This window comes from Megascapheus bottae, chromosome 7 (assembly GCF_031878675.1).
Source record: "Megascapheus bottae isolate mThoBot1 chromosome 7, mThoBot2.hap1, whole genome shotgun sequence".
NCBI lineage: Eukaryota > Metazoa > Chordata > Mammalia > Rodentia > Geomyidae > Megascapheus > Megascapheus bottae.
The window spans coordinates 40,644,535-40,659,285 of NC_143515.1; the positions used below are offsets into that span (position 1 = coordinate 40,644,535).

Below are 14,751 nucleotides of genomic sequence, written 5' to 3' on the forward strand. Positions count from 1 at the left end.
ATACAAAACAGATACATACTAAGTGATGGAATCAGCCTGCCAGCCAAGAGGGTAATGGATAAAATGTGATACGTATGAATAGTGGAATATTACTCCGCCTTAAAATAAGAATAAGTTCTGTCATTTGAAGTAAAATGGATGGAACTGGAAAACATTATGTTAATCAGAGTAAACCAAATGAAGAAATATATATATTATGTTTTCATTCAGATGTATAAACTAAACAATAATTAAATACATGAAAATATTACTTGAAAATAGACCAATTTCTAGAAACTACAAGGGGAAAGGTAGAAGAAAGTTGGATGAACATGGTCAGCATACAATATATACATACATGTATGGAAATGCCAGTGATTTCCATTCACTCTACAATTATTATATGTCAATAAACTTACATATGTATGTGTATATAATTGTAATTTTAAAAGATGTTAATACAGCAAGGCACCAGTGGCTCATGCTTATAGTCCTACCTATCAGTAGGCTGAGACCTAGAATATCCCAATTTGACACCAGCAGAAAAGACTTGAGACTCCATCTCCAATCAGTGAGCAAAAGCCAGGAGTATAGATAGGGTTTAAGTGATAGAGTACCAGCTTTCAATGAAAAAGCTAAGTGAGAGCAGGAGGCCTTCAGTGCAAGCCCCAATACTGGTATATACACACCGAAAAGATAAAAGATCCTCTGAAATCCAACAGTTCTACAGCAGGCACATACACAAAGGAATTGAAAGAACAAGCTGGACCCTGTAATCCTGTTACTTAGGAAGCTGGCTCCAAGTTCAAAGCCAGGTCAAGAAGGCAAGACCATGAGATTCTTATCTCCAATTAACCACCAGAAAACTGGAAATGGAACTGTGACTAGAATACTAGTCATAAAGAGAAAAGAGCTCGGTGACAGCACCCAGGCTCTGAGTTCTGGCCTCATGATTGATAGAAAAAAACTGAAAGAACAGATGTGTTTATACATCCATATTCATAGCAGTATTATTTACAATAGGCAGAAAATAGAAACAACCCAAATGCCTATCAAAAAATGAATATATGGAGTGAATCATGTATATACACATATAATGAAATATTACTAAGCCTAAAAAGAAATGAAATGATTATACCTGCCATAATATGAACATGCTTAAAGATGGTACATTAAGTAAAAAATACATGAGGTTCATAAAGGATAAATACTACATAAACCAAGTACTTACATAAAGTACCTCATTTCATTACAAAAAAATTACATGTAGAATTTAATTATTAAATAAAAAACATCATAAAGGATCATTAGTAACAAAGGAAATCTACTACAACTATTTACATACTCACTTATATTAAAAAAATCTAGAGCTGAGCGCTGTGGCTCACACCTGTAATCCTAGCTACTCAGGGGGCCAAGATCTGAGTATTACAGTTTAAAGCCAGCCCAGGCATTAAAGTTTGTAAGGCTCATCTCCAATTAACCACCAGAAAACCAGAAGTGGTTCTGTGGCTCAAGAGGTAAAACCGGTAGTCTTGAGCTGAAGAGCTCAGGGACAGCGACCAGGCCCAGAGTTCAAGTCCCATGACCAACAAAAAAAAAACTTAAATCAGTTAGCAACATGTCAGAATCCAGTTTGCATTTAAAGCAACCCTTAACTTCTCTCTTGAATTTTCTTAGGAAAGTCTGTGTACATTTAAAAGAAAGTGACCTGGTGTCACCCAATATTAGGTAACAGCAGTAAGGTGTGGCTCAGAAAAAGAACAACCATCTGTAGAAATCAAATGGGGAAGACCTTTTTGTTGCTGTAGATTACTACAGGAATTAACATGTAGCTTTAGTCAAGGGTGAGCACAATTTCAGCACATAATAAAATAAAGGTCAGCCTCTCTTGGAACTACAACTTCCTATTACCAAACATAGTTGACTCCTTCCAAACCGTTGAAGAAAAAGAGGAAAACTGTTGATTCTTCATTGCTTATAAAGGGCTAAAGTTTTATACGCCATGGTCTTTTGATACTTATATCAAGGAAACAATCCTAATACAGAAAATAATTTCATAAGAATATCCATTACATGGTTATTTTGAAAAAGGAGAAATTAGAAACCACATAAATTTAACCAAAAAAGAGAATGGTTGAATGAATATAGTATCTGATGGGATAAAATTCAAACATTAAAATCAAAGATTTCATAGAAGCATCAGAAAGTTTTCAGAGAGACCCAAAATTTGGGAACAAAGTATAGAATTATAAATACAAAATGTAATAGCTAGGTTTCAATTTTTTTAATATAGAGAAAAAGACACTGGAAACATATACACTAACTATAGTTTTATATGGGACTAAGAGTGACTTTTCATACTTTTCTGTTTTCCAATTTTTACTTAAGGCTAACTCTTAATAAGCAAACATAGAATGTTTTCTTAATCTTCATTATCCCTCTTGAGCAAATGAGGTACAAGTCAAGTTTAACATGGAGCAAGCTACCATGGAAACCTACAAAAACCCTAAAGTCAATCTTTTAAAAATATGATATATTTTAAAGGAAATCCACCAAAGGAGAAGTTTCTTTGTGTTTCTTTTTCAAAGTAGATTCTAGGATCACTGGAAAACCAAAGAGAAAGAGAAAGAGAGGGAGTAAGAAAAGGAGGAAGAAAGGAAGAAAAAAGAAGAGAAGAAGTGAGGTAAAGAAAAAGTCCAGAGCCTGGGAGTTTGGCCTAGTGGTAGAGTGCTTGCCTAGCATGCACAAAGACCCAGGTTCAATTCCTCAGTACCACATACATAGAAAAAAGCCAGAAGTGGTGCTGAGGCTCAAGTGGTAGAGCTCTAGCCTTGAGAAAGTCCAAGGACAGTGCTAAGGACCTGAGCTCAAGTCCAGGACTAGCAAAAAAAAAGAAAGAAAAGAAAAAGTCCAGTCATATGATACATCTTGGGTATGTACCTGGCCTTCAAACAACAAAATATATCCACATAATAGGAAAATAAAATAATATACTCAGGTTCTCCATCAGTGAACAAGACCAGATCCTAAGTCCAGGTTCCTCAATAGCCATTCTAATGATGTAGAAACTAAGCCAAGATTTGGAGCGTATGTTTTTAAAATAACAGTGCTTGTAATGTTCTGTTTTGTTTTGAAATTGAAAGCTACCTAAAACCACTAAACTTGCCAGTACACACATACAACCCCCAGGCAGTATTAAATTAGTCATTCTTCTAGTTCCTGTTTTTCCAGGTTTGTTTTTTTTTTAACATTTTGTGCATGTCAATAGCCTCAGGCTCACACACATACCCACTCATTTTTTCCTAACTTCTCAGCCCCATACTTATTTCCTTTGAGATATGGCTAAATATACTATAAATGCAGACTTTATTAAAATTAGCAAAAGTAAATATTAAGATACAACATAGGATGTGCATATGATCATAAAAAATGAACTTCAAGAAATGGAAATGAGATTTTTGTTGCTGTTTTGTTGTCTTTTCATTAGCTTCTTTTTCTTTGAGAGAGTAAAGAGGGCACAGAAAAGGTGCCACAAAGGGTGAACAAAGGCAGCAGTGATCCTCGCTAGACAACATGGAAAATGAAGTACACAACTTGTGGATGGGGAAAAAAACTGGGAGTGAACAAGGCGGGGAGGGGGTTGATTTCGTTCAAAAAGAAATGTACCTCAATAGATGTAGAGAAAGCATTGACAAGATCCAACACCCCTTTATGCTAAAAGCTCTGGAGAAACTAGGAATTCATGGAACATTCCTCAGTATAATAAAGGCCACGGCTAGCATTATACTTAATGGCGAAAAGCTAAAGCCATATCCTTTAAAATCAGGAACAAGACAAGGATGTCCACTCTCTCCACTCCTCTTTAACATAGTATTAGAATTCCTAGCCACAGCAATAAGGCAAGAAGCAAGCATAAAGGAGATCCAAATAGGGAAAGAAGAAGTAAAACTTTCCCTCTTCACAGATGACATGATTCTGTATTTTTTTTTTTTTGCCAGTCCTGGGATATCCTGAAAACTTTGGAAGAAGGAATAGTACATACACTAGGTCCCCATACACTAGTTGAAACTTTCTTAATAAAGGCCCAGAAATACAAATTAAAGAACGTTTGGACAAATGGGACTGCATTAAACTGCAGAACTTCTGTGTGGCAAAGGACATAGTTAGCAAATGAAACAGTAGGTTCACAGAGTGGGAGAAGATCTTCACTAGCCATACAATAGACAAGGTCTTCATATCCAAAATACACCTACAGTTAAAAAAAATGAATCTCAAAAACATATCCTCAAAGAATAACCATTGCACTAAAAGGTGGGCTAAAGACTTAGAGACTTCTCTGGAGAGGAAATAAGAATGGCCTATAGACACATAAATGCTCCACATTTCTGGCCATAAAAGAAATGCAAATCAGAACAACTTTGAGATTCCACCTCACTCCAGTTAGAATGGCCATGATCATGAAATCCAATAACAGTGCTGGCGGGGATGTGGCAAGAAGGGATTGATACTATGATGTTGGTGGGAGTGTAAAGTCGTTTAGCCACTATGGAAATTAATATGGCAATTCCTCAAAAGTCTAAACATAGAGCTCTCCTATGACCCAGCAATTCCACTTGGTATTTACCCAAATGTCAGAAATAAGAACATACTAAATCCACTAGCACAGTGCTGTTCACTGCAGCACTATTTACCATAGCAAAGATATGGAACCAACCCAGATGCCCTTCAATAGATGAATGGATCAAGAAGATGTGGTACTTATACACAGTGGAATTCTATGCTGCCATTAGGAAGAATGACATCACCCCATTTGTAAGGAAATGGAAAAACTTGGAAAAAATCATATTAATTGAAGTAAGCCAGAGCCAAAGGAACAAGGGTCAATGGTTTCCCTTGTTTAAAATAATTAGTACACATCTAGGACTCTCCTAGCAGAGGATTACAATAGCTCAAAACCTATGTATATAAGGTCATATAGGATGAGACTAATTGAAAGGAATTCTAGGTTATGGAAACAAGAGCTTTATCTTTGTGATTGTTGTTTTTGAGGTACTATGTGAAGTTTGTTTTTTTTTTTTTTCCACCTGTGGTTAATCTCACATGGTTACTGTGTCTGACTTTGTTACCTGGTATTTTGTATATATGTTTGTTTGAAATAGGGAAGGGAAAGTGGAAAACAAGATGATTAGGGGGGTGGGGGAAGAAAAGGGAGACAAAACATGATAAGAGGTATCAATGTGCAAGAAATAATACACCTACTACCTGATAAATGTAACTGTAACCCCTCTATTGTCATCCTGACAATAATAAAATAAAAACAAGCTGTTTTAAAAAGAAAGAAAAAGAAATGTACTCATTACCTGCAACCCCTCTGTACATCGCCTCTACAATAACCAACAAACTATATTTTTAAGATATAACAAGAATAACATTAATTTTTGTATATGTGTGGCACTTGCTGGGCATGTGTGATGTAAGTGCTCTACTACTGAGCTACAGTGTCAATCTCTTTTTAAATATCCCTAACATAAAAGTAATTTCAAAATATACTGTCTTAACCTACACTTTAAGAAAAATATCTCCAATTATGATATGGTATTGCAAGTCTTACCTTCTGTCTCTAGTCTATGTACTTTTTTTTTTTTGTGGGTCATGAGGCTTGTTCTTCAGCTCAAGGCAACTGTCCTGCCCTTGAGCAGAACCTCACTTCCCATTTTCTAGAGATTATTTAGAGATAAGAGTCTCAGGTACTTTTGTGTCTAGGCTGACTTTGAACCTTGCTCCTCAGATCTCAGCCTCCTAAGTAGCTAGAATTACAGGCATGAGCCACCATGCCTGGCTTAGTCTATGTACTCTTAACCTTCATCATTTCCTTTCCAAGTAAGTTACTTTCAAATTTATTTTTTAAAAAACTCCAATAAAAATATTTACATAGCTCCATTCATCTTTAGTCTTACCCTCAAACATCTCCTAATTTCAGAATCCCATCATAAAATCTTATTCTGTATCTGAGGAAGTTGAGTTACATTAAATGATGTGAAACATGGAAAGAACAAATGGGAAATACATGAGGCTCTCACTAATCTCTTGTACACTTTTATGAATGCTATCAATGGGCTATAAAACTATCTTGGGTCAAAAATGGTGATTCATATCTGTAATCTCACCTACTTGAGATTAGAAGGATTTCAGTCCAAGGCTGTCCAGGGCAAAAAAACGCACAAGATCCTATCTAAAAAATAAAAACAAGAGTTCGAGGCATGGTTCAAATGTTAAAGTGCCTGCCTTTAAACATACAGCCCAACATTTAACCCAGTACTAGCAAGAAAACAAAGAGAGACAGGCAGGTAGTCCATAACCTCACTATCAAATAATTAGTTTAAAAAGACATACGTTTTATATAGAAGCTATGTAGAACATTTATTTTACAATGCATAATATTTAAGAATGAAATAGGTTAGATCTCATAAAACAGTTTTTGTTGTATCTTGATATGTTTATGAATCTCTGCTACCATCCTGCCCTTCCTTCTTTGCCTTTTTATACCTCAGATATTATTTCTTTTTTTAATGTAACATTAACAGATTATGCATATTGAATTCAAATTCTAGAAAAATTGGCACATCCAATCTCAGTTTTTTCTAGTTAATTCCCAACAACTCTGTGCAAATAAGAGTTTTCCTCATGAGACCTTCTTTGGGCTTTTATGTATGAATGTGTATTCCATATAATCCAAGGACCTTCAGTAGTCACTCCTGTGTGAGCACTGAACTTTATACAGTGAAGGAGTCAGCCACCTTCCTTCCCTTTGGATGCAGGAAACAGCACAGGGTTGATTACCAGGAGGTTGTCATGTGGGCTGAAGAGGTCTTCTCAAACTAGCTTTCCCTTCCCTTAGGGAAAACCCAATTTCCTCGTTTGCTTTCTCTTGACTTATAAGTTTGGTTAGGCACTTCATTTCATAGTCCTTTTCAAGTTTGATAGCTTCTGCTGAAGGGAGTGTACCTTCCTTCATGCTTTTACTTTTTGTGAGTTGCACAGAACGACCATATGTGATTTCCTCCAATAAAGGCAATTGGATTTTGGCTATGTTATTATACAAGGTATGTGTAAGCAGTGCAAGATCCCAAGGTTCACTTTGTAACAGCTGCCATGAAGAATGGTTTTCACTGTGTTCTTCTGTGGTAAGTCATAGCCATAGTAAATTATCAGTCCAATTTCCTTACATGGGTGTCTGATGTAAGTTACTGGCTTGGGCTCCTGGATGTCAGTGGGTCACGGTCCCCAAAGACCAAGCACAGAGCTCATGGGGGCGAGGAGCTCATAGTCCCGCACATGCCGCAGGCCCTCTCAGATATTATTTCTTTCTCTGAATAAGGTACGGTTCTCCTGCTTAATATATACAATGTATCTTCATTTCATTTCACTGTCTTAAATTACCCAAGTTATAAATAGTATATACATATATATACATATATATGTGTAAGTTGGTGTTTTACTGTTTAAGCATGATTCTATTATAATTATTTTCTTCTGTTTTTTTCTGTTTACTTTCAGGGCACTGGAAATGAAGAAGGTAGTTCTCTCAGAATGGTTCACTTTGGTTTGGTGTAAATAATAAACTTTCTAAAGTTCAAAAGGAAACTTGCCTTTTTGATATCCTTTTCATGCTCTGATTTCATTAAATTCTTCTGTATGCATTTTTTAAAAAAGGAAAACAGCACATGCAGCACAATATAACAGAAAAGAATCCTAAATAAAAATTCTTAACTTACTTATTTTCAATAATATATCAATTTTGAGAATACCTTAAATTATACACTATTTGATACCTCCTCACAAGTAGAATGTTTAATTTATTCTTGGTAGCATTTTAAATTTCCTTCTGCATGTTTTATTTACATAATTAATTTACATGTAAATAAACTGTTTAAAAAGTTTTTCAGCTCAGACCTAATGTTAGTAGGTCCATGTGTCTTTCAGATTATTGCCATGAGACACTGATGTCCCTTGGAACTCAGAGATGGTGTGTCTGTGAAGCAGAGTAGATGCAGACTTACTACCTGTAAGGAGATTTGAGCTCCTTAAGCCAATACTCCTGTCCTTTAAACAGCCCACAGAGTGTACAGGATCATCTGGCCCTTTTCACATTGCTGTATGAGGTTGTAGCTTAGGAAATAAATGCAAAAGCATGTTAACATGTTGTCTACTGCTGCTGGAATAAAACTGTTCACTTTGTCTTTGAGTCTAGTACTGTTAGTGTCTGCTATCAGAATCTATACAGGTATAGTTCCAAAACTTGTTAGCTTCAAAGTAGGCTAAAATCTCAAATCCTAACAGCTTTTTCTTTTTTTTGGAGGGAGTGAGATAATAAAGGAAATTGAACTCAGGGTCTTATGATTGCTTTCCACACTTCCAGTCTCCTTCACAATTCTTATCACACATTCAGCAGCAGATAATATTTCATAATTGTAGATGTTCATAATAATCATTTTTTGAAATACTACCTGAGAATTGTAAAATTAAATTTTGTTTAAAAAATTAAGACTTTTGGGGCCGGGAATTTGGTCTAGTGGTAGAGTGCTTGCCTAGCATGCACAAAGACCCAGGTTCAATTTCTCATTACCATATATGTAGAAAAAAAGCTGGAAGTGGTACTGAGGCTCAACTGGTAGAGCTCTAACCTTGAGAATATCCAAGGCCAGTGCTCAGGCTCTGAGCTCAAGCCCAAGACTGCCAAAAAAAAAAAATTAAGACTTTAGATTTTTCTTTCTACTCCTTCTTCATTAATATCCCTACCAGCAAAGAAAGGAGATGAGACTCAGAGTTTCTAATGTGCCATTACTCTAAAATAGCCTGTCAAGAAACATGAAGAAGAGGTTGTAGTCCCAGTCACGAATGTGAGAGGCTAGTGCTGGTTTTCCAATTTGGACAGGCCAAAGAAAAATGCCACGTACAATAGGAATGGGGTCTGGCTTTATCTATAAGCCCTCCTGTTCTCAGCAGCTACAACAGCAGCTAGCAGCACAACAACACTTTGTATGCCAGCCCATCACACCCTGTCCTCCAGTCCTGCATGTTTATACTCCCACTAGACAAAAGCGGCATTTGGCCAAAATACAGACTCAAGGTTATCTAAGATCATGCATGTGTATAAGACTTAAGGTTAAATAAATTTGATGAACTAGCTGAATTATAGTTCTTGGAGTGTGCAGAGCCAAAGCATTCCAGATGAGATGAGGGCTGGCTAACTCCATTTACCCTATTTGAAAATAACAAAAACATTGGGGGGTGTGGGGGGGGGGGAGGGAAATGGGTACCAAGACATGTAGGTGAATTAATGCACCTTCTATCTGGCAAATATCATGTAACCCTTTTACTAATTACAATAAAAATACATTAAAAAAAAGAAAATAACAAAAACAATAAAGGGTGGGAGTGTGGCTCAAGTGGTAGAGTGCCTAGAAAGCACAAAATCATAAGTTCAAACCTCAGTATCACAACATACAAAATTACCTCAAATAAATCAAGTATCCAAATATAAAACATAAAACTGGATAAAATCTAACAAGAAAAATGTCATTGCATTGAATTGAGCAATGTATTTTTGGCTACAACATACTGTATGACAAAAATAAAAGTAGATAACTCATAAAAATTTAAAATTTCTGTGCATCATAGGAGAGCATCATCATCAGGACAAAAAAGGCAATTTAAGAAATGAGAAAACATCTGCAAATTGTGTCTAATAAGGACTAAATATATAAAATGTATAAAGAACTACAACCTAGGTTGATGAGTTGTACAAAAAGTACAAATAAGCAATTTTAAAATGAGCAAAGGACTTGAATAGTCATTTCTTTAAAAATACATACACGAATGATCCATAGCATATGGAATGATAACATCACTACTCTTTATTAAAATAAAAAACAAAGCCACAATGACGTACTACTTCATACACATGAGGATGGCTATTACTGTTGTTAAGAGGAAAGAAAAAGACAAATGTTAGCAAGCTAAATTGGCATGCATTATGTTGTTAGGAAGAATGTAAAATGGTGCAACCACTATGGGAAACAGTATGATGGTTCTCCAAAAAATTAAAAATAGAACCACCATATGATCAAGCAATTCCATTTCTTGTGTATGCCTTGAAGAATTAAAAGCAAAAACCCAAAACAGTATCTAAATAACTATGTTGATAGTAATATTCACAATAGCCAAAAGGTAGAAACAACCCAAATGTCCATCAACAGATGAATGGATAAACAAAATGTGGTGTATGTATATACACACTGGGATGTGAAGGCAATTCTGACATATGTTGTACCACAGATGGACTTTGAAGATGTGCTAAGTGAAATAAAGCCAGTCACATAAAACAAGTATTGTATGATTCCATTGGGATGAGGTATCCATAGCAGTCAAATTCACAGAAACAGAAAGTAGAATTGTAGTTGCCAGAGGTTGAGGGAAGAGGAAAGTCAAGAGTTGCTATTTAATAAGTACAGACTTTCAATTTACAAAATAAAGAATTCTAAGCTGGATACGGTGGTTCATGCCTGTAATCCTAGCTCTTCAGGAGGCTGAAATCTGAGGGTTCAAAGCCAGCCCAGACAGAAAAGTCCCTGTGAAACTCATATCTCCAATTAACCATCAGAAAACCAAAAGTGGTATTGTGGCTCAAAGTAGTAGAGCACTAGCCTTGAGCAAAAAAGAGCTCAGGGACAGCATCCAGGCCCTGAGTTTAAGCCCCACAACTGACAACAAAAATAGCATGTGTGGTAGTTCATATTTGCAATCTCATTTACTAGGAGGCAAAGATTGGGAGGATCAAAATTCAAGGCCAATTCAGGTGAAGTAATTAGGATCCTATCTCAACCAATGAGTCCCATGTATGGTGGGACTTGTGGTCCCAGCTACATTGAAGAAATAAAAAAACAAGAATCATAGTCTGAGACCAGTTCAGACAAAAATAAAAAGACCCTATTTGAAAAATAAAGCAGGCTGGGAGTGTGGCTTAGTGCTAGAATAATTGCCTAGCATGCGTGAAGCCCACCCTGGGTCCTATTTCTTAGTACCACATAAGCAGAAAAAGCTAGAAGTGGTGCTGTGGCTCAAGTGGTAGAGTGCTATCCTTGAAAAAGGAAGCTCAGGGTCAGTACCCAGGCCCTGAGTTCAAGCCCGAGGACTGGCAAAAAAAGAAGAAAATGATAAAGCCAAGGGCTGGGGATATGGATCAAATGGTAATACCTTCTCCACAAGGTGTAGGCCCAGACTTTCAAAATTACCAAAAATTTGAGCCAATGACCTTAACAAATATCTTAGCAATGAAGATATGCAGATAAACAATAAGCATATGAATTTATTATTTTCCTAAAACTAAAGAAATAATACTATGCCAGAAGTGAGAGAGGGACTAGTAAAGAAGGTTACAAAGACTAGAGAATGTAAGGCTGGGGGTAAGCATTGCTGGAGGTGGTAGCAGTATGATGATACATGCATACATGGAAATGTCAGCATGAAGCCATTCACATGGACAATTAATATGCAGTAATATGTACAGTTTTAAAAGGAAAGATGCTCTGTATCATATGCCACTAAGGAAGTACCCATTAAAGTAATGACAGGCAACTATTCACCTATTAAATTGCCCAAAATCTAGAACAGTGTTAATACCAATTCTGGCAAGTTTAGAAGAATTCACTCATTGCATTTGGAACATAATGGTACAGCCACTTGGGAAAAATGTTTTACTAGTTTCTTATGAAACTAAACATATTCTTTCAAGATGGCCCAAGAGGCTGGTCTCAAGGGGCTGAAATCTGAGGATGGACACTCAAAGCCAGTTTGGGCAGGAAAATTTGTAAGAGTCATCTCCAATTAGCAACTGGAAAACAGGAAGTGGTGCTCTAACCTTGAGCAAAAGACCTCAGGAACAGAACTCAGGACCCAATTTCAAGCCCCAGGATTGACAAAAAAACCTCCTATCTTTATCACAGATTTGTTCATAATTTTCAAAAGCATGGAAGTAATCAAGATGCCTTTTGGTAAACAACTTAAAATAAAATACAAATAAATGAATTATCAGGATATATAGAGAATTTGCAAGTGCATATTACTATTGACAGAAATGAACCCAAAGAAATTGCATCCTATTATTCCAGCTGTATTAAATTATGAAAAAGCAAATTACAAGTAAACCCAAAGGATAGTAAAGACAAAAATATTACACTTGGACATGATAAATAAAAAGTGAGACCAAAGAAGGATAGTCTTAGGAGAAGATCACAAGTCATCAACAGCTATGTGCATGCGATCATATAAACGATGTTTATAGAAATGAACTCCGAGAAATGGAAATGAGGGTTTTTTTCTGTACCTTTTGTCTCGTATGCAAATTTATCTGATTTGGGGGAGCTCAGAAATGGTGAGACAAAGGGGGAACTAATTCAGTGATGCTCACTAGACATTATTTTAAAAACTATATAACTTGGGGAGTTGGGAGGGAAAATCTGGGAGAAAAGGGAGGGGTGGCACTTTCAAAAAGAAATGTACTGACATATAACTAACCCCTCTGTACACCTTTACAATAAAAAAAAGAAAAAACTAGGGCCAGGAGTTGGACCTAGTGGTCGAGTGCTTGCCTAGCATGCATGAAGATCTGGGTTCTATTTCTCGGTACTACATACATAGAAAAGAAGCCAGAAGTGGTGCTGTGGCTCAAGTGGTAAAGTCCTAGCCTTGAGAAAGCCCAACGACAGTGCTCAGGCCCTGAGTTCAGGACTAGCAAAAAAAAAAAAAGTATGTGCCAAGGGTTATAGAGCTAAGATGAATAGGCATAACACAGAATTCTTTGGGTAGTGAAACTACAGTGCTCTTTATGAGAGTAACAGTGGATATACATCATTGTTCACCTGTCAAAACCACAGTATATACCACATGCAAGTATGAACCCAATATATATATTGTAGACTTCAGATAGCACTGATGTGTCAATGTAGTCACTGGGTATAATGGAGGCACCTCTCTATTGGGAGATGCTAATACTAGTGAAACCACTGCATGTGTGGAGGCAGGAGGCATAGAAAATCTCAGTACTTCATCCACAATATTGCTGTGAACCTAAAAGTGCTCCAAGACAAAATTACCTTTTCAGAAAAGTCATGAAGCTTAATATTCATTTATAAAAACTGGGATTTCAAGTTTATAATGCTAATGAACTATTTCAAACCTCTATTTTTGTTCTTACCTCTCTAATGAGTGAGTTATCACTTGTCTGAGGATGTAATTCAGTGCCTAACATAAACAAGATTGAGGGTTACATCCTCAGTACTACATGCACACACAATTATTTGAACATACAAATTGCACATATGTTTTTCATGCATTAAAAGTTTATTAAAACTTCTAACTTGTTTTGAGATAGGATCTTACTATGTACCCTGGGTTGACCTCAAACTGTCCATCTGTATGCTTCACCATCCCAAGGTCTGGAATTACAGATAATCACCATGCTTGGTTCTACTACCTTTTTACTAAAACAATTTTATTCAAAGCCAGTACTACTTCTTTATCAATGAATGAGACATAAGATTTTTCAACCTATCAGGAAAAAAGAAACGTAAAACCATGCCTAGGGCTGGGAGTTTGGCCTAGTGGTAGAGTGCTTGCCCAGCATGCACGAAGACCTGGGTTCGATTCCTCCGTACCACATACATAGCAAAAAGCCAGAAGTGGTGCTGAGGCTCAAGTGGTAGAGTGCTAGCCTTGAGAAAGTCCAAGGAGAGTGCTCAAGCCCTGAGCCCAAGTCCAGGACTGGCCAAACAAAAAAAATCTTTGGGGCTGGGAGTTTGGCCTAGTGGTAGAGTGCTTGCCTACCATGCACAAAGACCCGGGTTCAATTCCTCAGTACCATAGAAAAAAAGCCAGAAGTGGTGCTGAGGCTCAAGTGGTAGAGCTCTAGCCTTGAGAAAAATCCAAGGACAGTGCTCAGGCCCTGATTTCAAGCCCCAGGACTGGCAAAAAAAAAAAAGTAAGGCAGTAGAAGATTTTGTGCAAGATTATTTTGTTTAAGAAAAGATTGAAAATAAGATTCATCAAAAGATTATTTCCAACTATGAAAATAGGGAAAAAAAAGGAATTATCTCTCCCAAATCTTACTCCAAGAAAGTGAGAAGAATCAGCACAAAAGAATCATCACAAAATACTCAGTTGTACTTTTCCATCACATCAGCTATCAGAGACTCCTTTTCCATGTATCCCTATGAAATTCTAAGAAAATGTGCATAAGAAAAATGCACTTAGAAAGTTTAATTTGGAAAATTATACAACAACCATGAAAAAGGCGTAACATTCATCCAATATAAAACAGTGGCATGTGTTTCTGGTCCATTGAGAGTTTTTTTTCTGACTCAGCCACATTTCTGTCAGGTCAAGTGATGGTCTCTATATAAGGGATTAAGCTGACACAAAACAGTAAAGTTTAATTCTTCAATATATAATAATTTATTTACCTAGCATGCTAAGAGGATTTCAGATTTTAAAATTACACATGGGCTGGGAGTTTGGCCTAGTGGTAGAGTGCTTGCCTAGTATGCATGAAGACCCGGGTTCAATTCCTCAGTACCACATGCATAGAAAAAAGCCAGAAGTGGTGCTGTGGCTCAAGTGGTAGAGTTCTAGCCTTTAGAAAGTCCAAGGACAGGGTTCATGCCCTGAGCTCAAGCCCAGGACTGGCAAAAAAAAAAAACTATTAAAATTACA

The 14,751-nt window shown here is 36.6% G+C and overlaps 1 protein-coding gene and 1 pseudogene across 3 annotated transcripts in view; one reads left to right on the forward strand and one right to left on the reverse strand.

Moving 5' to 3' along the window:
• The window catches only part of Wdpcp (WD repeat containing planar cell polarity effector), a 246,792-nt gene extending 239,167 nt beyond the window's left edge, over positions 1–7,625 (forward strand). For all 3 annotated transcript variants that reach the window (XM_090336831.1, XM_090336830.1, XM_090336832.1), the window contains exon 18: positions 7,540–7,625. In XM_090336831.1, coding sequence (XP_090192957.1) covers positions 7,540–7,596 — 57 coding nt within the window. In that variant the 3' untranslated portion in view covers positions 7,597–7,625. The remainder of the gene's footprint in view (positions 1–7,539) is intronic.
• On the reverse strand, positions 6,833–7,290 carry LOC150060683 (uncharacterized protein C4orf36 pseudogene; annotated as a pseudogene).
• Positions 7,626–14,751: the final 7,126 nt, after the last annotated feature.